At 35.1% G+C, this 26,558-nt stretch overlaps 3 protein-coding genes and 1 pseudogene across 4 annotated transcripts; 1 reads left to right on the top strand and 3 right to left on the bottom strand.

Annotated features, from left to right (window-relative positions):
- Positions 1 to 1,048: 1,048 nt before the first annotated feature.
- On the bottom strand, positions 1,049 to 2,570 carry LOC138330825 (G-protein coupled receptor GRL101-like; annotated as a pseudogene).
- A 10,138-nt stretch (positions 2,571 to 12,708) lies between these two features.
- LOC138330824 (uncharacterized) lies at positions 12,709 to 14,824 on the top strand. Its single transcript, XM_069278332.1, has 2 exons — positions 12,709 to 12,796; positions 13,867 to 14,824. Exons 1-2 carry the CDS (start codon positions 12,709 to 12,711, stop codon positions 14,646 to 14,648), a joined length of 870 nt encoding a protein of 289 aa, XP_069134433.1. The 3' UTR covers positions 14,649 to 14,824.
- A 2,155-nt stretch (positions 14,825 to 16,979) lies between these two features.
- On the bottom strand, positions 16,980 to 22,109 carry LOC138331390 (uncharacterized). Its single transcript, XM_069278978.1, has 4 exons — positions 21,975 to 22,109; positions 20,716 to 20,991; positions 19,833 to 20,147; positions 16,980 to 18,964 (listed from the first exon to the last, which is right to left on the bottom strand). The coding sequence occupies exons 2-4, from the start codon at positions 20,886 to 20,888 to the stop codon at positions 18,406 to 18,408; spliced, it is 1,047 nt and encodes a 348-aa protein (XP_069135079.1). The 5' UTR covers positions 20,889 to 20,991; positions 21,975 to 22,109; the 3' UTR covers positions 16,980 to 18,405.
- LOC138331391 (von Willebrand factor D and EGF domain-containing protein-like) lies at positions 22,005 to 26,435 on the bottom strand. 2 transcript variants are annotated; one of them, XR_011209689.1, is made up of 7 exons: positions 25,779 to 26,435; positions 25,494 to 25,628; positions 24,903 to 25,074; positions 23,942 to 24,129; positions 23,151 to 23,397; positions 22,302 to 22,422; positions 22,005 to 22,113 (listed from the first exon to the last, which is right to left on the bottom strand). XR_011209689.1 is itself a non-coding variant. In XM_069278979.1 (6 exons), the coding sequence occupies exons 1-6, from the start codon at positions 25,845 to 25,847 to the stop codon at positions 22,403 to 22,405; spliced, it is 831 nt and encodes a 276-aa protein (XP_069135080.1). In that variant the 5' UTR covers positions 25,848 to 26,435; the 3' UTR covers positions 22,120 to 22,402. The 2 variants fall into 2 exon arrangements, 1 of the variants encoding a protein (XP_069135080.1); XM_069278979.1 differs by lacking the exon at positions 22,005 to 22,113 and having other exon boundaries at positions 22,120 to 22,422.
- Positions 26,436 to 26,558: the final 123 nt, after the last annotated feature.

The following is a 26,558-nucleotide window of genomic DNA, read 5'->3' as shown; positions in this document are numbered from 1 at the left end:
ATTTATTGATAGGCGCTGTCTGATTACTGATGTCACTATCTATATATAGATGCTTACTGATCACTGTCTGAATTCACTGATGTCGCTTATCTTTAGATAGACGCTGCCTGATCACTGATGTCACTTATCTTTAGATAGACGCTGCCTAATCACTGATGTCACTTATCTTTAGATAGACGCTGCCTGATCACTGATGTCACTTATCTTTAGATAGACGCTGCCTAATCACTGATGTCACTTATCTTTAGATAGACGCTGCCTGATCACTGATGTCACTTATCTTTAGATAGACGCTGCCTAATCACTGATGTCACTTATCTTTAGATAGACGCTGCCTAATCACTGATGTCACTTATCTTTAGATAGACGCTGCCTAATCACTGATGTCACTTATCTTTAGATAGACGCTGCCTAATCACTGATGTCACTTATCTTCAGATAGACGCTGCCTAATCACTGATGTCACTTATCTTTAGATAGACGCTGCCTAATCACTGATGTCACTTATCTTTAGATAAACGCTGCCTGATCACTGATGTCAATTATCTTTTGATAGACCCTGCCTGATCACTGATGTAAATGATCTATAGATGAACGCTGCCGATCACCGGTGTCATTTATCTATAGATGAATGCTGCCTGATCACTGGTGTCTCTTATCATTAGATGAATGCTGCCTGATCACTACTGCGATAGTGGTACTGTCCCCAGTAGGTAGATTTTGTTCTGGTGCTAGTGGAATTATTGGCAGTGTTTTCTGTAAAATTCAGTAAAGAAAATAATACAAAAAAATAGGAGAAAAGCACTGTCAATTATGTGTATTTCACTAAAGATTTAACTCGGCAAAGAAAGTCATATGAGTATGCAAATCCATCGCGATTGTTTCCCGTGTAATATATCGCATTTATTTATCAATTTTTAGACATAGGTTTATCTCCTATGAAATTAGAATTGTATTAACAAGGTATCCAAGACAACGACACTTTCTTTATCTAAATACCAGTAATTGTGTCCAGAGCTCGGTATTGTACACTAATTCTCACCTTCTTTCTATTCCTCCAGATAGCTGTACCAGTATACAGTAACGGATTGATGGCAGCATTGATCGGCAGTACAAACACCATTACCCAGGCATAAACCGTGTCTGGGATGTCCATTCCAAAACGTGAGGCAACACCTAGGACATAATACATATACATATATCATCAGCATACGTAACAGTCGGTCAAGGTATTTGCAAAACTGACAATAATTCTATCAAATATTAAAGTATTCATTATTCCAGTTTTTGTTTTTCAGCAAACAGTTAATTGATAGTTTGCGGTACTAAACATCAACCGATATTGCTATGGTTGAATTACCTTTTATATAATCTGGGGCGACTGAAACAAATCGAACACCTACCCATGACACCTATTGGAAACCAGCAACAGAAATCGGTCGCCACTACAAAGAACAGAGTCCACGGTACAGTTATCTCTCTTCTCCGTTTCTGTGAAGAGGCGACGCGTGCACCACTTTTTCTCAAACTTTTGCAAATATACATTTGACCTACTAGTATCAATAGAAATATAAAGCTGTTCATTTCATCTCAGGGGCAAAGCGAGACAAACACTTGATTGCGAGTAGAATTCATCCTTGAAGTACGACTGTAAAGCGATTACAGGGATGATGGCTAGTGTCCCTGATACTATCCACAATAACACTGACACAAATACAGACCATTTCCATGTGACGTTTCCTTGAGAAAGACGGGAGAGCGGAAACATGACTGCAATAAGTCTGTCCATCGTCACCATGATAATCAGGAAGGTCGACATCTCGCTGGATACACTAGATAATATACCTGCCGCGGTACATAAACTACTGTTTCTCCATTGGTGGTCATGCCATGCATATTTCCCGTCGTAATGAATATCAACTACTCCTATTATCAACAGATAGATTCCCATCAGCATATCCGACACAGCTAAGTTCAGCGTGAATAGAGAGTATTTTGTTCCTAAGTTACCTTTGTCAATGAGCAGTCGATACATTATTACGGCAAGGTTTCCACCTAAAGCACATAATCCGATTATCAAAGGACACATTTTTAATACTGTGGAGTTTACCAAGGAATAGCATGATGAAATAGCTTCCCCCTTTTGACTTACACAGACCAGCAGACAATCCACATTGCCACAGGGGCCGATGCATCTCTCCGCAATTTGCTTCTTCAACTGTTGGAGGTCTAACACAACACATGAAAGGGACATCGGTATATAAGTTCCTTAAGTTATATAGGCCCTCAAACATATGTTCTGTTACTTCTAATTTATTACGAACGATATTCAACTGGGAAAGATTTCGTGGCAAGCGAGGTAGATGTGTCAGTTTATTGTAAGACAAGTCTAGCTTTTCAATGGCCCTTGACCAATTAACAGATGAAACTGTTGAATTCTCAAACAGATATTGTTCGTAATCACCAAACATTTTACAGAACACTTTGTAAGGCAGAAACGATATTTCATTGTGATGTATATGTAGGGAAGTTAATGCAGATAGTCCTAAAAATAAGTCTAATGGGATATCTTTTATGTGATTATTGGATAAATCGAGCTCCACCAACTGGTGGAGTCCACGGAACAGATCATTTGGAACAACTGTGATGTTATTTCTGTTCAGTAATAAAAATTTAATATTAGATAATCCACCAAAAAGATCGGCCGGGAGAGTTACAATGTTGTTGCCCTCTAAATTAAGAGCGTAAAGCCCTGATAGCCCGTGGAACGAATTATAGTGAAGAACGTTTATTTCATTGTACATTAGTAACAACTGATAAAGTTTAGTAAGCCTACAAAACACATTAGACGGAACAACGGATATCGTATTAAAGCCTAAATTTAGAATGTTCAGTTCACGCAAGTCACCAAAGACGCTGTGAAGAAGCACTGAAACATTATTACTACCCAAGGAAAGATAATAAAGATTCGATAGCCCAGAGAAAAGATCAGATGGAAGAACTGAAATTGTATTTTTGTCTAAATAAAGATGTGCTAATTGATAAAGACCTCTAAACACATTATGAGGAAGTATAGTAATTTTGTTTTTCTGTAAGTCAAGTGTCTTCAGTTTTGAAAGACCATTGAAAATATTGGATGGGAGAACGTCTACATTACATGAAGAAATATAGAGCAACTTAAGGTTTGTCAGACCACTGAATACGTCAGATGATATATTGGTGAACTCATTACCAGACAAAGAAATGTTTTGAAGTTTATAGAGCCCATAAAACAGGTTGCTAGGGAGGACTTGTATTCTGTTATGGGACAGATCGAGATCAGTGACTTCCGGTATGCTAGAAAACACATTGTTAGGAAGGACGTGTATGTTGTTTTCGGAAAGATCGAGATCAGTGACTTCCGGTACACTGTTAAACACGTCTTGTGGGAGACCGGAAATATTTCTTTCGCTCAGGTCCAGCAGAACACGGAGAGGCGATGTTGAACAGGCATGGATCTCCGTACAGTTGTAAGGTTCTGAAAAAGAAATCTCAGGACTTAAACTTTTTCATATTGTCGTCAATATTTAATAATAGGTGATTTATTACTTTGTTAAATACATAACCCATTCAGTTTGGGTAACTTATTAATATATATATGTTTATAAGTATTAGAATGGTGTTTTTCATGATAATGTGCCAGGGTTGTTATATTAAATTACCAACTCTTCAGTATCTTTTGATGCATAGATTAATAAAAAAATAAAACTATAAAATCATTAACTAGAATATGTCAGCGGACAATTTGAAGGACCTTTCACCAACAAGGAATATCGGCCAAAGTAATCCAATTAAAAAAATTAATAAGCCCCTATCTCAAAATGCTACAGGCCCACTCTTATGTCTCTAGGCCTTTCATGGCTTGACGAGAAGTAGTTTAAATGTTTAAGGATTTTTGAGACAGGTGACCTTGAATGAAGATCAAGGTAATTTATATTCACAAAACTGGAAACCATTGATGCCAGCATGCCACATAACTTATATGAGGTTTCTATGCCTTCTAGAACTCCACAAGAAGTCGTTTGATGATTTTAGATTTATTTTGGTTACGGGACTATCAATTATATTAACAAGATTGGTAGGCATTTATTTCAGCATGTTACATGGCTGATATTAGGTCTCTAGGCCTTCTAGAACTTCACAAGCAGTCATCTGAAAGTTTTGGGATTTTTTGCTCCTGTGACATTAGATATAGATTAAGGTCAATTATCTTAACAAACTTGGTAGCCATTTATGTCAGCATGCTACAGACATGTTACAGACCTAATGTTAGGTTTATAGGCGTTTCGGAACTTTACAAGAAGTGATTTGAACATTTTAGGATTTTTGAACCATATGACCTTGAATGAGGTTCATGTTCATATGAAACCTCAGACACTGCCCTACAACATACTATTTACTAATTAAATGGCAGAGACTCCAGTTTCATCATTGGTGAAAAACCCTAATAATAAATAAAAAAAAATGTGCTGACATCTTTGATAATTTCAAGATTTGAGTTGATCTCCTGAACATGTCAAGAAACAAGAGGCTCATGGGTCTTTACGGTGATTTGACTATTGGCACAATACAACATCTCAAAGAATATAGTAGTGGCAACCAATTAAGGCAATACAAAAGAAGTTCAGGTACTGATATATTTCATAAATTAGACCATGCATGACAGTCCCTTGATCATCACCATGCTAAAAATCCAATGTCCAGTCTCTAGGCCTCTTAGTTATTTACAAAAAGTCGTTAAAAGATTTTAGCCTTTTTGACCCTTGTGACTTTGAATGAATCTTAAGGTCATTCATTTGAAAACACTTGGTAGCCCTTCATCCTAGCATGCTACAGGCCAAATATCAGGTCTCTATGCCTCTTAATTATTCACAAGAATTCGTTTAAAGGATTTATCAAATTTGACCCCTGTGGCCTTGGTACACATAGCGCTTCGCCCCAGCATACCGCAGGGCCAATGTGAGTACCCTGGACATTTTGGTTCTTGAGAAGTGGTTTAAAATGTTAAGCCTTTTTTACCCCTGTGACCTTGAATGAAGGTCATGGTAATTTATTTGAGTAAACGTGGTAGCGCTTCATCCCAGCATGCCACAGGCCCAATATCAGGTCTCTAAGCCTCTTAGTTATTCACAAGAAGTCGTGTAAAGATTTTAGCCTTTTGACCCCTGTGACCTTGAATGGAGGTCAATGTCATTTACATGTATTTGAACAAACTTGGCAGCTTTTCATTCCAGCACACACACACACAGGCCGAATTTTGACCCCTTTGGCCTTGGTACATGTAGCGCTTCGCCCCAGCATACCGGAGGGCCAATATGAGTATACTGGACATTTTGGTTCTTGAGAAGTGGTTTAAAATGTTAGGCCTTTTTACCCCTGTGACTGTGAATAAAGGTCATGGTAATTTATTTCAGTAAACGTGGTAGCCCTTCACCCAAGCATACAACAGGTCAATATGAGTACCCTAGGCCTTTTGGTTCTTGAGAAGTTTTTTTAAAGGTTTTAGCCTATTTGACCCCTGTGACCTTGAATGAAGGTCAAGGTCATTCACATGTATTTGAACAATTGATAGCTCCTCATTCTAACATGCTACAGGTCAAATATCAGGTCTCTAAGCCTCTTAATTATTCACAAGAAGTCGTTTAAAGGTTTAGCCTATTTGACCCCTGTGACCTTGAACGAAAGTCAGAGTCATCTATTTTAACACACTCTGTAACCCTTAGTTCCAGCATACCACAGGCCCAATATGAGTACCCTGGGCGTTTTGGTTCTTGAGGAGAAGTCGTTTATTTTTTTTAGGCTTTTTGCCCCTACGACCGTGAATGAAGGTCAAGGTCAATCATTGGAACAGACTTGGAAGCCCTTCACCCCAGCATGCTACAGGCCTAATATCAGTACTCTGGGCCTTTCGGTTTTTGAGAAAAGTTGTTTGGATGAAAAGTATACGGAAGGCTGCTTACGGTGCACGCCGCAGGACGACGGACGATGCATGATGACAATAGGACATCCTGATCCTTCGGGCCAGATGACGCAAGAATGATATAAATGAAGGATAACAAAAATAAATTTACCACATTTGGATTGTGTTTCCAGATCTCGACAGTCAACACAACATCGGTATTCTACAAGTTGAGGATATTTCCCTGGTGCTGGACATCTCTTATCTTTGATTTCTTGTTGATCTCCTGTAATCAGGTATCCAGACCACTATGGTACCAACATTAGGTATGAAGTATTTTGACATATTCAGATTGAGACAAAGTTTTGAACATTATATATTTATAATTGAAATGAGTTTATCAATCGATAGATAGTTTTAAAGCATCTGACACAATGTTTGGGCTAATACCCTGAAAGCCAGGTTAATGACAAAACGAACTGGGACAGGATACATGATGTTAGATCCAATACCCTGATGGGCGGGGGTAATGGAAACAAGAATCGGGACAGAAGACCCGATGTTCCTAGCGGGATGGCCAGGTTAATGGCAAACATATATGGGGCGAGAGACACCATAGTTGAAATTCTAAACCGATGACCATAGCAACTGCTAAAAGATTGGAGACACGATGTTTAACGAAATCTAAGAAAGTAAAAATATAGTCGAGGTAATGGCAGACGAATCCGACAGGAGATAGCATGGTCAGGGTTACCACAAAAGGATTTGAGATAGTGACATGATGGTCTGACAAACGTCAAAAAAGGTCGGGCGGGAGTCCTGTTGGTCGACAAACGATAGTGATCGGATCAGAGATCTTGGTGGATTTGTGAAGAAAAATTGTCAATGTTTCAAATGGTAGTATTTAACTTATAATCAAAGAGTCGCTAGTTCGACTCCAGACGCAAGTCTAAATATGTATCCCTGTATCCGCAATGTTTCCATGTGTGTGATTTATGTTAAAACGTTTCTTCTATTTACTTACATCTTAAACGTATAGCAAAAACATTTTCAACGAGAACGTAGCAATTAAAGATACCTTGAAGTAAATCTGAATAATTTAGAAGATCTGGTCTTTACACATATTGAATTCCAATTATCACTCAGGTAAACTTTGTGTGTTAAAATAATCCTACCTTTAAGACATCCCTCATGAATCCTTCGTTTTACTCGTGCACCACTGGTCTCGAGTTTCATATGGAAAACATTATCTACAAAATGTTTGTCCTCGTTTACATCTGCGATCTTGTGGTGGTCATTCGGTTTGGGCACCGATATATTAGAACTGTTCCAACTTTGTGTTGATTGTTCACTCAAAACCGCTGCAATACCCATAGTAAAAACCCACAATAGGAATGCCATGTCTGGTTTCAGATGTTTTGGTAACAGCAACGATATCTATCTTTTGAAAATTAAAGGTATCCAACAAAAACAATTGTCTTAGTTTTCGAAACTGGAGCGTCGTCAGAAAAAAAAAATTTTCAGAGAAAAAGCTATGTCACAAAACAACTTACTAATATATAACTTTCGATACATTAACTATATTACAGAACAACTTTCAACAGTCTGGAGCGATGTGGCCACACATCGATAAGAAATCCAAAAAAATGGAAACATATCGTTTTCTTGTTTTGCCTGGAGACTTTATCCTTGGTACTGGAATTACGTCATAGGAAAAGCTATCCAAGTGACATAAGTGATCGTATAAGAATTTTCCTAAAAACTTGAGAAACGTCATGGAACAAGTGTCCCTGACACTGGGGCAAAGTAACACAACAGCACGAAACCTGGCGGTTAGATAGATACCATTCATATGTTATGATGTGTACTGGCGTGGTGAATCCTATAGACCAGTATGATGTTACACAAACGAAACTCCCTTTTCGAAAATTTGAGGAATGACACAAAGCAGCTGTCATGCAATAGAGCAACCCTCTGAAAATGCACTGATACCAAAGAGAACCAGACACAATAAACATAAAGCACTATCTGGTGAATTGCTGTATCCTTTTTCATTTTCGATTTTGTTTTAAACGATCTCGCATTAACATATCAACCATCCAAACTAATAGCCTTATCCATATCTAAATCGTGTCATTTTATGTTATTGTATAATACGAATAAAGGCTAGTGACATATTGATATGAGAAACAGGATTCAAATCGTCAAGGATTCTTAAAAGTCAAACTTGTCCGGTGTCCGATACTAATTAGAAAACAAATCCGACAGCGTGGTCAGTCGATCCAGTGGACCAGGATACAAATGTCAAACATTGTATTCGAAACATGCGTAAGGTCTGATCGTTGAATCATCAGACAACCTACAGATAGTCATATTTATTTTATTCTGAACATTTTTAAATTGCTATGGGTAGTTATAAGAATTTAAAAAAATCTAGATATTGTCAATAGGCAATTTGGCGGGCTTTTCACCAGCAAGGAATTGTGGCCAAGGTCGTTCATAATCCATTAACAGACAAGGTCAAGCAAGAACGTGCCAGGTTTGTTGGTGAAGGAAATCCAGCTAACCCGGAGAAAAACACCGATCAGCAGTCAGTACATGGCAACTACCCCATATGGGATTTGAACTCCCTACAGAGCCTCATAGGTTGATGGCTGGTAGTAACATATCAGCATGTATGCGGTGTGTTGTGTGTATGAAGAATTGGTGTGTTTTGGAAAGCTGCGGTTGATCAATGTTGTTATTTTTCTTGTATAGTGGTACTCTTATACCTTTTTTAACGCTACATGTATATCATTGACGCATGCCACCGAAGACCCAAGCAACATACCTCACCTGGTCGCATTATACTGACAATAGGCGAACCAGTCAGTCATCCGCCTCTTTTTATGCTCAGCGCTAAGCAGCAGGAGCAGAAACTACAACTTTCATAGAGTATGGTGTGTCTCGGCCAGGGGAAAGAACCCAAAAACCTACCCACAGGGGCGAGCACTCTACAAGAGGCCCAACATGAAATAGTGTGTCAAGGAGACGTTAGGCATTCTAAAACCTCAAAAGAACTCATTTGATGATTTTAAGATTTTTGACTCCTGGGACCTTGAATGAAGGTCAAGGTTATTCATATTATCAAACATGGTAACCATATAAATCAGCAAAGGTTTTGTCCCTTTGACCTGAAAATAGGTCAAAGTCAATCATATCAACAATATAGATATATATATATTATAAGCATATATATTTTAATGGGCCATCTAGAACCTGAGAAAAAAAATCTTAATATTTTTTGTTGTTCTTTCCATTTTTAATTCTACAAAATATATCCAAAAATGAAAGATATCCATCAAGCCCTCAACGAGATATTGACAAAAGTTTAAAATGGAAGTGAAGTCATAGCGGCCATATTGAATTCTTGACGTACTTTATTTTGTTCATGTATCACCTTTAGACTCTGCCCTACAATATATTATAAATTCTGTTAACATTTCTTTTATTAATTACTCTGCAAATGGACCAATAAATAAGAAGGAGATACACGAAAGTAACGAAAACAGTAGTTTTTGCACCAGTGCAGAAAACCACTAAAAACAGTGAAAAACTATGGATTTCTTGTTTCGCTCTTTGGTTTTGGTGACGTAAAATATATTTTTCATTTGCAATTTTATAAAGTAAAACATAGAGAGATTGTAAAAAACAATTTCTATATCAATATAAAACGTCGGTAAACTACGCAATGGTTGCCTTAGTGGTTACAGTTGAAAGAACAACACATTGATTAAAGTGTAAATTGATTGTAATTCGTTATTGTTTAATTTGATAAAAAGATAATAACCGAATTTATGTCGCATAATCAAATAGCTAGTTTTGTGTGACTGTATTGTCGTGTCGATGCATCATTGTTATTTAAATGGATAGCATCATAGCATATATTTCAAATTGAATCACATGTTCTTAAATATAATCTCTAAAATGTAAATACATATGCAAACAGTGTTTAAGTGATGTAATTTAAAGCAATCTTCTGAAATTTTCCAAGTCAGAACTGTATTCTTAACAATGTTTTTGTTTTTAAATCGTTAAAAGCTTAAGCATCTTGAGGGTGTTCCTCGACGTCACTCTCCATATCTAAGCAATAAACTGTTACCAGTTTGGGTATACAGTTGATATGAAGCCAATCCTGTTAGAAGAGTTATTCATTGCGCCCGTTGTGTATTTTCATTCAAAACATTTGAATTTTAATATCACAGGAAAATGTAGTTTGAATGTTTTGAAATTGAATGATCTATCTTGTAATTCTCGTAATAGTCTGTACGGAGTTATTTCCCTTGTTGATATGTGTCCATTATGACGTCATTATTTGCTGAGCATAATCAACGTTGTTTTCTCTGAATAACATGACGCTACGCTCGCAAACACATTACGTTACAATCAATACCTACCAGCAAGGGCAGATAACTCTGTAATATGCAAATACTGAATAGTTACGACCGATTGAGCCTATCAACAGGTAATCAAACACAGGTTTCTTGCTGATTAATTTATCAGATTTAATATATTGAAAACGGTGATGGTACTTGAAAAACACCTCTTTAAAGCCAAATATCATACCATTGCAACCAATTTCAAAAATGGATGTAACGTAGGACGCTGAGCGCCAAGTCTAGAGCATCCCATAATATGAAGGCGATGCTATTTTTAGATATCTCACTTGCAAAATACATATAATATTTTGAGTAGATTCGTTATATTTAGTTCAGGTAATCTTCAGCAATATTGTAAATATTTCGATTCAATTGAGATAATCAATCACCCAAAGTGCTTCTCCTGGTTCATGACCATGTCGTTACGGTAAACGTAAATGAAATGTAACGTCGTAATGTTACAATTCTGTAAGTAATATAGCGGGTTTTGATTTGAGTAGGGTTAAGTAAATTCGCTATAATTACGTAATAATTTCAAGAACATAAATTTTCAAAGTTGATTTATAAACGATTTATCTTTTGGATTAACACACTATTATTTCACGAAAATACAATCTAAACTTATATCTATGGTCCAGTCCAGAACACACAACATCGCTATGTTTTTACGAAAACCGCACGTGTTTTTCATTTTGTTTTGAGACACAAGAAATCAACACATTTTTCTTGCTTGCCATCTATGCTTTTGATTGATATATTGTATGTCATCACAACACTGCGATATTTTGTTTTACTTTCCAAATGGTTTATTTACGAGTAACGTTGGCATTTCGGCACTTTTTAACGGACGTTTTTTCGACGGAAACTTATTCTAGCAAACCAGATTGCGAAATTTATATGACCACCAAATAGAGAAATCACTAGTTCTGTTGATATAAATATTTTGTCTACATAAGGAATATAAATGTTAATTTGATTCCTTTGAACTTGATTGATGAACTTATCAAAACTTCTTAGGATATAAATGCACCGATGAGAAATGGAGGGTGTTAATCCATAACAAAATATCCCATATGACAAAAATATAATATCATGTTGAGAAGTAAAGGGTTTTGTTTTGTGTGTGTTGAGAAGTGCGCTCTGCTATTAGGTAAACAGTACTTGTTTAAATGCATAATTTTCCATCGCTTTGTAATATAACTACAAATATAAAACTCTAATTTCACAAATCTAATAGGTGTACACTACGTTGATAAATGTAGCAGAATAAACACACTGATATCATTTATCTCTGTTGTATATTTTATCGCTAAAGTTACCCCTTGTTGGGGCCCCAAATCCAAAGGGTAAAGTGGTGTGACAGCGAACCAGCTTATCGACATTACGAAACTGATATGTAAAAAAGGTGAGTATTATCTGTTTAATATCATTACGTGTGTGTTTGAATAATACGATCTTACTTCTAACATGTAGAAACAAAACTGTAACATTGCATGTGATCCAGACAAGTTACAGCCATACAGAAACTGACACTAGAGTTTCCTATCGTTACAGGATCCTTTCAACGCAGACCGAGTAAGTGATATTAATCTTTAATGTCATCTGCCCCGAAGGGTCAGTATGACCTATAGTCATAATGCTTCCTGCGCCGTCCGTCATCTGCCGTCGCCCGTTCGTAAATATTTCATTTTAAAGACTTCTTCTCAATAACCGAAAGGTCCGGTGTACTGATTTTTGATCTGCAGCATGCTGGGATGAAGTGCAACAAAGTATGTTCAAATGAATGACCTTGGCATTCATTCAAGGTCACAGGAGTCAAGAGGCTTAAATCTTTAAAACGAACTAAAACTCCTAAAGTAAGTTGATAAACTTTCATATCATTGCAGCGTTTAAGCACATAAATATCAAATTGATATCAATATGTTAATCACGTGGTATGTAAACTGATATATTGTTATCAACTTAAATAGCAAAACTGCTGGTAGTAGTGCACAACATCGATTACACAAGGGAGTGATGGGCACTCGTTCTGAAAAGATTAAACCCCATGTACCGGACGCATGCTAATTTTGGAAACCTTTTTCATAACCCACTTAAAATTATTTCAAAGTGCGTTGATATTATTATGGGTTTCGTTATCAGCGTCTGCTGTATACCGAAATAATCCTTTTATACACCGAGTTTGTAATCTGCCATTTGCTGTCTGCATGTTATCATACACTGGTAACTGTAACAATTACCCACATTGCGTTATGTTTCTATCACTAACTGTATACTGTAGTTTACACCTTTTCATATATACTCTCCAACTGCTCACTCTGTTTCCATGGTAACCGTTACTATTTACAGATCATGCCTTATTTAGAAGTTGTACACGAAACTTTGGCGCGAATAGATGTCATCATACACGGATTGCCGCCAGTCTTCTTCAATCGAAGCAGTAAGTCGTAATATGATTATCATTGAAATATCACAACTGGCCTAACTATTTTTTGTTTGACGGAAAATATATTCTAATTCTGTTCTCGGTGTTTCTTAGACACATCACTAGTCCTCCGCAACTAAATCTGGTTGTTGATTGACTTTTTACTTTGACTTTAGCATTGACTGTCATATTTTGATATGGATTAATGTGAAACATACATCATTGGATGTTCTAGCACATTCAATGATGCGCGCTTGCGCACTATAATACATATCCTAGAACCAATTATTATTTACATATAACAATTAATTATCGTAACGAACATAAACAGTATACGTCTGCATAGACAACTATATAAATTCATTGGTCAGCCGATTATTTAGTTAGAAATAGTAGATTATACCGCTTCTGGTCGGTTGCCATGGACAACCGACTAAACATTAATGATAGACGAAATACTTACAGTAATAGTCCGGATAAATGAATATTAATAAACAATCCAGTTCATTTTTAAATAACTTAATTAGAATATATTTTCATATCTATATAATTCTTAATACTATTTTTTTAAGTATTCTTCATTGAATTGTCACACTGGTGGAAATCTAATCTTTGCATGAACTTTTGAACTCTGATGAATGTATTAGTACACTCAAGTCTTACTGCCAATGTTAATTTTGGAAATTATCATACATTGAGTTTCGTAGCCACATATGTATACGGTGTAGTGGTAATGACGAATTATTTAAATGTATTTTATTTTGTTTTTGTGTGGTGTTTTTAAACTGGCTCATAGTGGTGCGCCTTAGAAACCTGTTATCGTTCAATGGTTAATGATGTCCGGGAGGTAACTGCCCTCCTATAACATTTTTGTTCACTTCAGACGTATAGCATTGTTTCAAATATTAATGTTCTTGTATTAAATGCTTACAATACTTAATCTAGGGTCAGCTTTCGGCCTCAACAATTTCTAAGGTCCTCCCTGATACTTCAATGCAAAGCATTCACAGTTCTCTTCGTACTAATCACACAATTTCAATTGTTAATGTACTGTAATTGTATTAGATTTTTTACTTTGTTTTCAGATAATCTGTCTGTATGGAGCACCATAGAAATGTTTGTGGCTGCACAACACCCTCCGAGAAGTACAGTGTTTTGCAGCAGACGAGACCTCTATCAGAATGGCCGTATGCTGCCATTTGCCGTTCAGATTTCATGTTCCCTTACACCGGAGGTTCATTTGATATCAAGATACCAGAAACCGGACATGAAATTGGCAATGTCCACATCCATCCATCATATCGGTAAAACGTCATACAGTATGCTGACAACTATGTATAATCAGGATACCAAAGAGAAACTTGGCGAATTTTTCATCAAATTTGTCATTGTGGACCGACGTACAAGGAAATCCAGTCCCATATCTAAATCATTTCTAGTGAAACTAAGGGACAGGTCAATGCAGGATGGCAACCTTCCGTACCAGATGCCAGCTATACCGGAGATGCCTGAATCAATCTTTGATATAACAGTGATTACGCGTCACAGCGACCTTGACACGAATCAGCACGTGACCACACATAGATATATTCAGTTCTTCACCGACTGCGCTACCGAGGCAGCTCAGCGCGGATTTTATAAACATTTCAATGACGACATTTGTCGATATCCGTTAGAGAAGTATGACGTCACGTTACTGGGGGAGAGTAAAGTCGGTGACAGGTTACGTGTTTGCACATGGCAAGATAGAAAGGACTTGAAGACTATATACTTCAGCTGTCTTAAAGGTAGTTCGTGTGTAATGAAGGCAGTGTTTGTCTATGGGAAGGACAGAATGGCCCCGAAAATACCCCCTCACTATATGTAACATACCAAAATATAGCCTGCAGACTGCCATTTTAACGATTTATGTTATATTTATTCACATTATGTATCTCTGCAACAGAAGAAAGATAAGGGCTATTAAACTTGTGTTAAATACCTCTTGGCATACAATCTGAGTTGTTTCTTTGTTTGTCCATCATAAGAAACGGGCAATCCAAATATTTTTGACAAATCAACAGGTGACACAACAGTAACTGACTTTCTGTAACACATTGCTTTATATTAATACTATAATAATGCTGTAAGGATGCGAACATTTGAAAACAAAATGCAACATTTTTCATTTGCTTTTCAACAAGGCAACCTACATTATCAGATAATTAAATAGAGATTTCAATTTTCTTTTGTATACCGTGTACTATTTGGCCTTTTGGTGTCTTATAAGGGTTATTAATGAGAGAAAATACCTACTAATTTCTGTTCTGGTTTTTTTCACTGATCTTTTTAATCCAAAGTTGTAAACGAAGACTCTCCGAAATGGTACAATATGGACAATGGACGTATCACCATATTGTATTGCAAGAGTATAAATTGTGACAGCAGCATTTTTATGCTGGTTAAAGATCCAATATGGTCGCTATGATCTCACTTCCGGTTTTAAACTTATGTTCATATGCCGTTAACGGCCTGACAGATAACTTTTATTTTTGGATATATTGTGTAGAAGAAAACGTCGAACAGACAACTAATGTAGCACTATGTTGTACATTCCAGTTGAAAATAATGGTCAATAGTGCATTTTTCGAAAAAAATATCATAAAAAATCTTTAAGTTCTGGAAGGCCTTGAGGTCTGTTGTTGGGCATGTATCATGCTTAGATAAATTGCTATTAAGTTAATATAAATGATATTGATCTGTATTACCATATAGTTATATGTGCCATAACTGGGACAAATTTTGACATGTTATTTTTAGTAAGTAATCTGAAAACCATCAAATTTGATTAAGCTGTGATGATTAAAATGGACAGATAAACATGGATGATACCTTTCAAATATCAGTACAACACAGAATTTATGCTCTATTTTCCATGTCTTGTTACGTTTAGATGGACACCTATCTAAGGAATTCACTATACAATTACTAATACACTGTAAATGTTAAATGAAATCGGAGACCACCACTTTGCTTCCTTTTCTGGCAATATATGTACTCATTTCACTTCACCGAAGATATAGATATAATCGTTTTCAGCAATACTGTCTTATGCATCAATGTCTTATTCGAACTTGTAAAATTAAAATTGTGTATTGCAAGTATTGCAGTTCTCAAAATGTTGGTAAATTTGGGGCGTATATGAAAATTACGGCACATTTAACTTTTAATGTCCTGCCCAATTTCATTCTAAGAAATGTATTTTTCTCTGAATCTAACACGGTATAATAATGCGGTATTTAAAATATTTTAAAATTATACACAACACATAGTATTTCACTAATGTCAATGTTCTGTTTTCATCATCGGATTCCTATATAAAACAATACCTGGCATTCCGTACTTTGACCTTGCGAAGCAAATATTGGTCATGAAGTGGGAAATCGTGACTTTTGTGGATCACGTGTCTTGTTGATGCTTGTCGTTAAGTAATATTTCTTCATGTATATAGATTATTAAATGATTATTAAATGAAGATTCCTTTATGAAACGAGGCTAAGATATTTTTAATTTGCAAGCATTGGCGAGGGCAAATAAGATATCGAGACGAATATCAAAGAAATAATTTGGTTTTCAGTATTAGAGATATTAAAAGTATGTATATGTCTTTGACGATTTAGATTAAAAATGAATATCAATGTCATATGTAAATGCTCTTTGTACCTATGTAAAATCTCTTCAAAAATGAATAATAAATAATAATAAAAAACAAATCTCATATGAAATTACCACAAGTTTAAAATACCTTTCAACATAACTACAACAACCTGAAGAATCTCAGGTCAAAATGTGTTGCAAATATCCAGCGTTGACCGCCATTTGTTCCGTCATCTCCTTTTCTTGACGTCGTTTTATTGTTTCTGCCATGATGTCACAGTGAAGTTCCAGCCAATGAAAATCATTCTATGTCATATTACACTAGTGACATATGCAAATATATTGCACAGGCTAAATCATTGTATAGCAGAAGTATTATATAATAACAAATGTTTAATTACTATTTACCGTGTTCACATGTTTGTATCTGGGACAGACTGAGGTTTTTATGTTAGTACATATATGTGTACTGTTTATCAATTTTGTGTGTATCAGTTGGTCAACGAAATTCAACACAACAACAGTACGATTAAACACACTAACCATTTAATCCACTCTAATTCATTCATGTTATAACAAAACAATCGTTATCAAAATATACAAACACAGAACTATTCTTATAAAATATTACACATAAAATGATAACAAATACGATATTATATCACACTAGTGACACTATACACATTGTATTCTATTTGTTAGTATGATTCATCATGACTGATATAATGAGTAGAAATCACAAATATTAAAGAATACAGCATAATGAAAAAAATATATCATGTATCTCGATAAAACATTAATACAAAATGTATGTGTATAATTCGTATACATGTGTGTATATACAATGCGATCCAGTAATTCAAATAATCTAATCGATAATTTCAACAGTGATCATGTCAGCATATCGAATCGACTTTGTCTCAATTCTCATTGAAACATAATTTTTTGGAGACGTGGATGTGGCGCGGTGGTAAAAGGCGCAGGTATGATTTGCTAAGCGATCGGGTGCCGTAGATCGAGGTTCGAGGCCCGGATAGGGCACGAGTCAGTAAATCGCCTCTCTTTGTTAAATTGGGTTTCTTTGATATATCATTATTACACAATGTTTCATAAGCACTATGTGTTGTTGACTCAAAGTTTTAATTTGAAATTCATGTTGAAATTGTACTCCTTTGATGATTATATCAAATATGTGTACAATTCGTATCCATTTTTGTTTATACAATGCGATCGAGGTATGAAAATAATCTAAATGACAATATCCACATAGATCATTAAATAATTGCCTTAAAGCTAAACTAACTGTGAAAAATGCTGAGTACAATACACAAATGGGAAAAAAAGTATAACACTGAAAAGGTTTCAAGATAACACAATATCAAACATAATCTTCCAGTCTCATGTATTGAAAAAGGTTCTTTAAAATGTTTCCTTTTGCTGTTGATCTGTTGCTGTCTAGGATGGTAATATCGACTCAACCTGAACCACAAATAACTTTTCGGTATGCAAATTGTCGGAAGCAACAGAGATAACTGATTGTGTTTCGATGTAATCGTCAACGTGCTTGGGGTCAGTTTGGCTCGGTTTTATTTATGTCTGTATCAATTCTTGTTTCCATTTTGGTACCATCTTCCGAAGTTCCATCTCTCTGCTCATTCACGACATGAACTCCTTCATCCGAGCAAAATTTCAACTTTTCTTCAACGTTTTTGCTGAACAGACGAAAACAGTCAGTGCACATATAGAAATACCAACTGGTTGATGCATGCCGTGTAATTATATCAAAGCATTTAAGCTTCCTTTTGTTTCGTTATCCTTATCGGCGTAGCAATATTCATTATGTACTTTCCACACATAACAAAATATTTAGAATATAAAGTGGACTTAATATAATTTAATATATAATGATGAATTTGAATCCAACATTACCAATGTTTCATTTATTAGTTTGATTTTCAGATAACTTTCATCAATCACATCCTCCTTACCTACCCGATATCATCCATGCGTTCAATGTCCCTTTTCTTTGATTTCTTCTTTCGTCTTCTCGTATATTGTTCCTCAGTCATAACTACGATGGCCGACTCTAGTTCTTCGTCCTCATGCTCTCTCTTCTTTTTCTTCCTGGATTTTCTCTTATTCTTTGGCATATCTGGTTTTGTGATGGATTCCGACATATTTGAATCACTCACTATCGTATCTTCTTTTGTGGATATATTGGTTAATGCAACTGTGGTTTCTGGTGGATTTGTTACATGTTTTTCATCATTTAGGTCTTGCTCATTGCTAGGGATAGTGGACATTCGTGGACTTGGTTTCGAGGTCACTATTTCAGCTGCGCTGCTTTTCGGCATTTCTTTGTTCAACCCTCCTTCGTGGTTCTGTTGAGTGGATGGCCTTACGAGCATAAGATTACTGTCTATTTTTCCGTCATAAGTTTCTGTCTTCAATTCTGTTCTATTCCATGATGTTCCGTCGGTCGATAGGGAAGCAAATGTAACTTCATCACATTTATTGCCGGTTATGTTGGTTTCACTCAGATTATGGCTGCAAAATGATCGAAGGAGTTAATCAGAAATTTGTCTAAAGACTGATGCAACTGGTAGATCTATATCTAAGTCGATGGATCATTCGCAACATACTATAAGTCACGAAAATAGTTTTTATCTTTAATATTTCGTGGGCGGTTAGAATTTGAAAATAAATTGCATGTTTCATCTATCATTTATGTTACCTTTAACTTTGTTACTCTAGATTGTATAATTAAGTTGTTATGGAAATGTCTTTTCATGACAACATCAAATAACATTCACCATAAGTATAATTAAATTTATAAAAATGTTCATAATAAAGGCACACGATATGGCATAAAAATGTATAAAGGTAAATAGGAATTAGAATCATATACCATTTTGTTTAACTCTGTATATAGATTGTATCAATCAGACTTTACCAATTTTCTTTCTCTGCCTTTTGCTTTTCTTTCTTGATTTTCTCTTCTCTTGTTAATATGTATGTACTTTTAGAATCTAAATGACGCCGTTTCGTCAATAATGGTAGGAGCCTAAGGTAGAACAAACATTTACAGTCAAACCTGCCTTTATGACCACCTCTGTGTAAAGACCACTTGCTTCATATGGCCATTTTTTCATGTTCCCAAATAGTCATGTTCCGCACAAATTGACCTGATTCTAGCTAAAAAATTCAGTTTATATTCTTGTGTAGTCGTTATAACCAACATTGACTGTAACGCTACACTAGGTATCGGAAAACTACATTAAACAATTGTAATCACTTTATAAGAAAAAAAACCCAGCCAAAACTATTAAAAAATCTGTATATTTATAACTCGATAATCAGACGCATGGACTATTTTTAACACAAATTACAAGAATGGACGGCTTTAACTACTTACCTTGTTTCCCTACGCTGGCAATTTTCGGCTATCTGAACACAGTTCAGAGATTCGTTTGCGTCTTGAAAGGTATTCTGAGTATCAATATACTGAGAAAACTGTCTATCACTTCGAATTTGCGGGATTTGCCGCCACTGGTTCCGTTTTGGACGCCATGCTTTGCTCTTCCCTTTCATCTGGCCTCTTGTAGGTATTCCTTCGTCAATAAGCCAAGCTATGCGAGGCTTCCCCTCCCCTTCGTCGACGGCATCGCTGATCGAAATATCCTGTGCCTCCTGCTGACTAATATATCCCGTTGATGAAACAAAATCCGTCCTATACATAAAAACAAACAATAGTAACCTATGATGATATAGAAATTTGAAAACAAAATAATTAAGTCAATCTACAGAATATCTAATTCTTAGTTTGGCTATCAAATATAAAATACGGAACAAATTAGGATTATATGGAAACTAAACAATATATTTATAAATATATATATGACATGATATATAAACATATATGATATGATAATAAGAAAAAAATATATAAAAATATGTAACTTACTACAGATAGTCTACACACAGAGTTTTTCTAGCATAAAGTACAACTTTACTATAAATGGGTTTTGTGTTGTTTAACGTTAGTTTGGTGCAGTAGCAGTTAATTTAATTGTGACGATGTAGGTATTACATAAGAACACTAATAATAATGCAAAAGTGAAAATATCGAACAGATTTCATTCGTAATTCCCAAAACCACGATGTTTGTAGCCCTGGATGCATTGTTTAAGATATCTCTGATTGGATAACGTACGCACACATTTGAATTGTATTTTTGAAAATTGACATCGATTTTTTATACCACAAAGTACAACGAGGGGACGTCTTTAACTACTTACCTTGTTTCCGTATGCTGGTCATTTACGGCGATTTCAACACAGTTCACAGAATTTGCGATTTGAAAGATGTTTAGGGTATCGATAACCTGTGATTTCTGTTTATCATTTCGAATTCCCGGAATTGGTTTCCACTGGTTCAGTTTTGGTCGCCATATTCTACTATTCCCTTCCATCTGGCCACTATTTAAAACTTCGGCATTAAACCAAGCAATACCAGGCTTCTCTTCCTCTTCGTCAACAACATCTCTGATGGAAATATTCTGTACCTCCTGCTTGCTAATATATGATAAAGATAATATTTAAATAATATATATATCGCGTACATTACTGCAAACGGGATTGATTTGCATGCATATTTATGTTTTATTTTCACGATAGATACACTTTTTGACTTTTAACATCAAATTTTATACATGGTAAAAATATCATAGGGGTTGGGGTTGTGTTTTCGCGATCAAGCGACCTGCGCGTAATGAGCGAAACTTTCTCCCTCTCATACAAACTATCAGTATTCGGTAAATATATTAACATATTTTGACAAGTTTCCGATTCATTCGATGTCGCTGCATGTAACAAATATGAACTGATGGACTACATAATTTGTTGCAAATTTGTTGTTAATAGCTATCTGAATATAAGGTTGAAGTGTATAATTATATAGAATAATTTCCTTGAGAATATTACATCGAAATCACAATTCAAGAGAAAAGCCATTAATGTCCATGAACGGTGGGACATTAATGGTTCCCAACGAGTGTTGCGATTTCGTTCAATCAATCAAGATAGTATATATTATTTTCCTCCCAAATACATTAGAAAATAATGAAAGTATTTTCATCGCGACATGAATATGGGTCCCTCGGCTTTAAGTCAATATTGACGACATCATCATGACATCATCAACAATGCACACCATGATTATGTCGCATTAGTTCTTGTCATCATGCATTTCGTTGTTGTAATATCCAGTACAAAAGTTTAGCGCAGATAATCTGTCAAGTGATTGGCAGCGAAATTTACTGCGGTTATGACTTGTAAAATCAAATTACATTTTACCATGACCGAAGAAATATAGACACCCTTACATTGATAGTTTATTTTTTTAACATTTACACATTATGATCAGTAACCCATTACTTGTAACTTTACTAATGAATCATACAGGGATTTAATGACATTAAATACTTTAACTATAGTTTTTTAATTAACGTAGTGATAATTAAGTGAATATGATTATTATTAAAAAATCTCTTATTAACCTTTTATCTTTCTTTTTGCAAAAGCACCACAGGACGCAGACAATGACACATAAGGAGAGAGATCCAGTGACAACTGATGTAGCAATGGTTATGACGTCATAGGTAGGGTCTATTGTTCCCTTATCACTTACAACACAATCTGGAAATGAATACCGCAAATGTAACTAAATGAATGTATAAAACAATAGAAATTATCATAAATATGTCTTCATGAAAAGTAGTGATTTTCTACCAGAGACCAAGAACACATTAGTAAAAACGCTGAAATACCCAATGACATACGATACAAGATTATAGTTTTATGTCCAATATATCTTAAGTAGTTACCTTCGTTAGTAGAATTTGACTACATGTGAAGGTTCCCTTTAGGTCTACATTCTAAACATAAAGCGTTCTCCTTGTATGATCCTTCTGGGAAGCATGTCCCGTTAATGAAACAAAATCCGTCCTACACGTAGAAAATGAAAAAAAATAACAATCGAGATATGGAATTAAAAAAAATAATCAAGAATATGAAAGTTACTTCTAAAAGTCTACAGGATATCATTTTAGTTGCTATTAAAGATAACTACACAATCATACATTTACGAGATTTCTATATGGGGTAGAATGAAAAAGCATAAAAAGGGAGACAATCCTTGATATGGACATAAAAAGATAAGAATATCAAAGTTACTCAAAATATCTACAGACTATTGCAATGTAAAGTTTTATTAACATAAAGGACATAAATATTTTTATAATTGGATTTTTTTCCGTACAAGTATATCGTTAGTTTGGGGTTACAGTAGTAAATGTAACTGTGGCGATGGAATTATCATAATATAAATTTACCAACATTAAAGCAAAAGTGTAATTATCCAACACATAAAAAGTATTTTATTTCGTTATTCAAGAAAACCGCTACTGTGATTTATTTCTGATTGGATAATCAATGTTCTCTGTACTGTTTTATGTTGTGCTTGTATAAATATAAGAGTTTGACTCGCCATTTGTTAGTTTATTAAATGACATATATCAATCCCTGTCTTATGTATCAAATCACTTTAATTCATTGTTGCAATTTGTCACATAAAATATCAATGTAGCGTTTAGATATTTTTTTCATATTTTTACGACCCAACAAAACGGGACCGGAACTTATCCTTTTTGTTAAACTAACAACGATATACAAACCTTGATATAAAATGTTATTTTTTCCAGTATCATTAACGTAATCCTGACAAGCTGTATCAATCACGACGAAATTAATTGCCTCGCTAAATTCAAATCCGTCCATAGCCACAGACACGTTGTACTCGATCCCAAGTCGATCGGATGGAGTATCTATTACGGGTAGTTCACATATAATGGCAAACAACGTATTTGGGTCCGCTGTTACATTAGATACGTCAAGTGTGTAGCTTATCTCTCCGACTAACGTCTGAAAATATAACATAATATAATGGGTATGTGACAGTTTTACAATGCATATAATGGTATTATCCCTGTAGTCATTTTCAAAAGAAGCTGCGAGGAAAAGAACATACAATTTGTTAATTGTTGTTGAATTGTATTTTTGCGGTTTTACCGTGTTTTTGTAGTTTTACGTTACCTTAAAATTGTACGTATCTCCATGTTAAGTATAAAAAGAAATGGAAACGAAATACATGCGATTTTACTGATTTATGAAAAATCTATCTAACTGCCACGGTATCACTTCTACTCGAAAGACTGCTTGGGATAAAGATCATTCTCAGTTGTCATATTTTGATTCCTATATATTGAGTTTTATCATTGTACAGTTGACCAAACGTTTAGTGGTCGCAGGTGCATCTCGGAAAAGGTTGTGGATGTACCGTTTTAAGACTCACACATTCCTTTTAGAAAACAGAAACGGAACAATTGGTGTATCCGTTGTCAGTATAATGTAAGGCAAATTTTTGTTATCTTTATCTAAACTGATTATGACGTTTTATGGTACTCACAGCTTGACCACTGAATTGGCAAGTGATGTTGATATCCGAAGGAAATTCCAGCCCCACTACCACTACGTAACTACAACCCTCGTCAATATCACAGAGTCCGTCATTCTCGAGGCCAAGAATCTCAAGGGGTTTACTGAGGTCAAAGGAACAGTCGTCTGAGGCAAATCCCTCCTGGCACATACATTTACCTGTATTGAACAAATTGTTTTAGAACACGGAAACGCATCAACGCTTTGATAAATATTTGATGTAGTACAAATGTTATCAATATGATATGTATCAACAGTTAGATTGTATCTTTTTGTGTGATCAGAAAATGTTAATGTACGTTATTTTATCTAATGTTCCGAGCTCGTAACCATAGTTGTTTTGGTCTTTGTTCTGTTTAAGGATGAATTTGAATATATTTGTTATGTTATGGAGATATAACACAAAAATCTGAGTGTACTCTAAATAAACCGGTTTATGATGTGAGTACACTCAGATTTTTGTGTCATATCTCCATAACATAAAAATCTATTCAAATTAATCCTTATAATTCAATCTACTAAAGGTAATCTTTTCAATATTCAAAATTCATTTCGGGACTCATTTGTCTATGAAATTATTACTCTGTCATCTCAGCCAATCAAAAGCAACGTTACAAACGTCGACGTCATTTTTTTCCTTTATGGGCTGATAAAGTAAATTTTTAAGCCAATGAAAATGCTCGTAACAAGCAAAATTGAATTATTTTATGATAATAACTATAGCATTCATAAAATAACAAACTCGGGAAAATAGTATCATCCGAATTTATTTAAAGGTTTTTGAATCTTATTAGAATTTACAAATTCGTCTACATGAAACTTAATTGAGAAGGGGTCAGTTATGATACTAACATTTGAAGAAATCCTTGGACTGTCAGATAAAATAACAATGCGGTATATAAATGCGATTAATAATAAGGAAATGTCCTCACCGTTCGAACAAGATCCTTGTTCTGAGCAGTTAAGGGGACAGGTATTATTCCTTATAACGTTACTTATATCTGGGTTCTCCTCTTGTAGAGTTGTATTCTTTTCTAACGTCTCTAGACATGAGCTTTCACTTCTATCTATGGCATACTTGGTCCAATTTCCGTCTCCAGTAAGCTATTAAATAAAATTTTAAATTAATATTTTGCTTAGAGTCATAGTTCACAATTGAAATATGCATCCGATTTAATGTTTAATGAGAAAAAGGTTATTTATTTCGTTCAACAAGTTCTTTCGTAACGACACACTTACGATTTTGTATTGGATATAAAAAGTCATTTTTACCTCGATATAAAAAAACATAATGTACGCAGTCTATTACCTCAATGTTTATTGCTTATTGCTAGACCAAGAGAGCATTTGGTTTACCTAAGCTTCACATTATAACCTGGATCTAAAATCCCCCCACACAAAATATCACTATTCTTAACGTTATACACTGCTTTCGTATTGCAAGTTAGTAATTCCTAATCTATGATTAAAATGGAAATATAAACAGAGTAATAATTAATCTGATTTTACATTTGGATCCTTACTATGAGATCCGCAGCACAAATATTTATTTCGTCACGGGATGAGTTAACTCCAATCTGAGAACAGGCGTCGTTTGCCACGGTATTCAGGGCTTCCGTACATAGCTGTACTGCTTCGGATTCATTAAATACTGCTGCCTGCAAACCAAGACATTTTTGTCATTCAAAGAAAGTGTTTATAATTAGAAACACATTAACATAATTAACCCATCTAAAATAAATTGTGTTTAAGATTTGAAAGCACTGCTAATAAAAGTATATGTTGCTAACCTTTCATCTTCTACTTACTCGTTTGATGATACCATGGTGTTCATAACTGTTGCTATGCTCGGCATGTCGCTTTTTCCTTATTGGCATTTGCTCGATATTTGTGCATTTCACTTGATTCCTGAGATTAGAACAGATGGTGTACTGTCTTGAGGAACACTGTGGTCTGGCATGGATATCATCGGTACAAGAACATGTCTCGTGTGACCGAGGGTAGGAAGGTAGAGAATCTGTATTGATGTCAGTATTCAATAGATCATCAGTGGGGTGTAGCCTGTGACATTAAAACATTGTCTGATAATTCATTGTAGAGATTGATACCAAAAGCAATACAGTTTTGAAAAATAAGAAAAGAGAAAGAAAAACATGTGCTACTGTTAATGTCATTTCTCTATGCATCTTGTTAGAAGCGGTGTCCATAGTTTTACCTAAAACCAGGTTCCTGTATTTGCACATGCCTTTATTGTTACATATGTAAGGTTTTAAAATAGAAATAGAGTAAAGCAGCTTTTAATGATATAATCGAACACATTTAAATAGTGTTTTGTTAAAGAAATAACGAAATGTATATGAGTTATTAGCCGGAAACCAAGTAAACGCATCCATAATGCTTAGTTACCATGGAAACAAAATGTATTAATCGAAATTTAGTTGCTGTCAATTAGAAGTAAAAATGGGCCTATAGGGGTACTGAAATGTGCTTAATAACATTATATAAACGAGTGGTTTGATGTCATAGAAGCAAAATGGAGTATTGGTAATATGTGACGCACCCAGGCTCCATCCCACATAACCAGAACT

The sequence above is a fragment of the Argopecten irradians genome, chromosome 9 (assembly GCF_041381155.1).
Source record: "Argopecten irradians isolate NY chromosome 9, Ai_NY, whole genome shotgun sequence".
In the NCBI taxonomy this organism is placed as follows: domain Eukaryota; kingdom Metazoa; phylum Mollusca; class Bivalvia; order Pectinida; family Pectinidae; genus Argopecten; species Argopecten irradians.
This window is presented reverse-complemented; position numbering and strand designations above follow the sequence as displayed.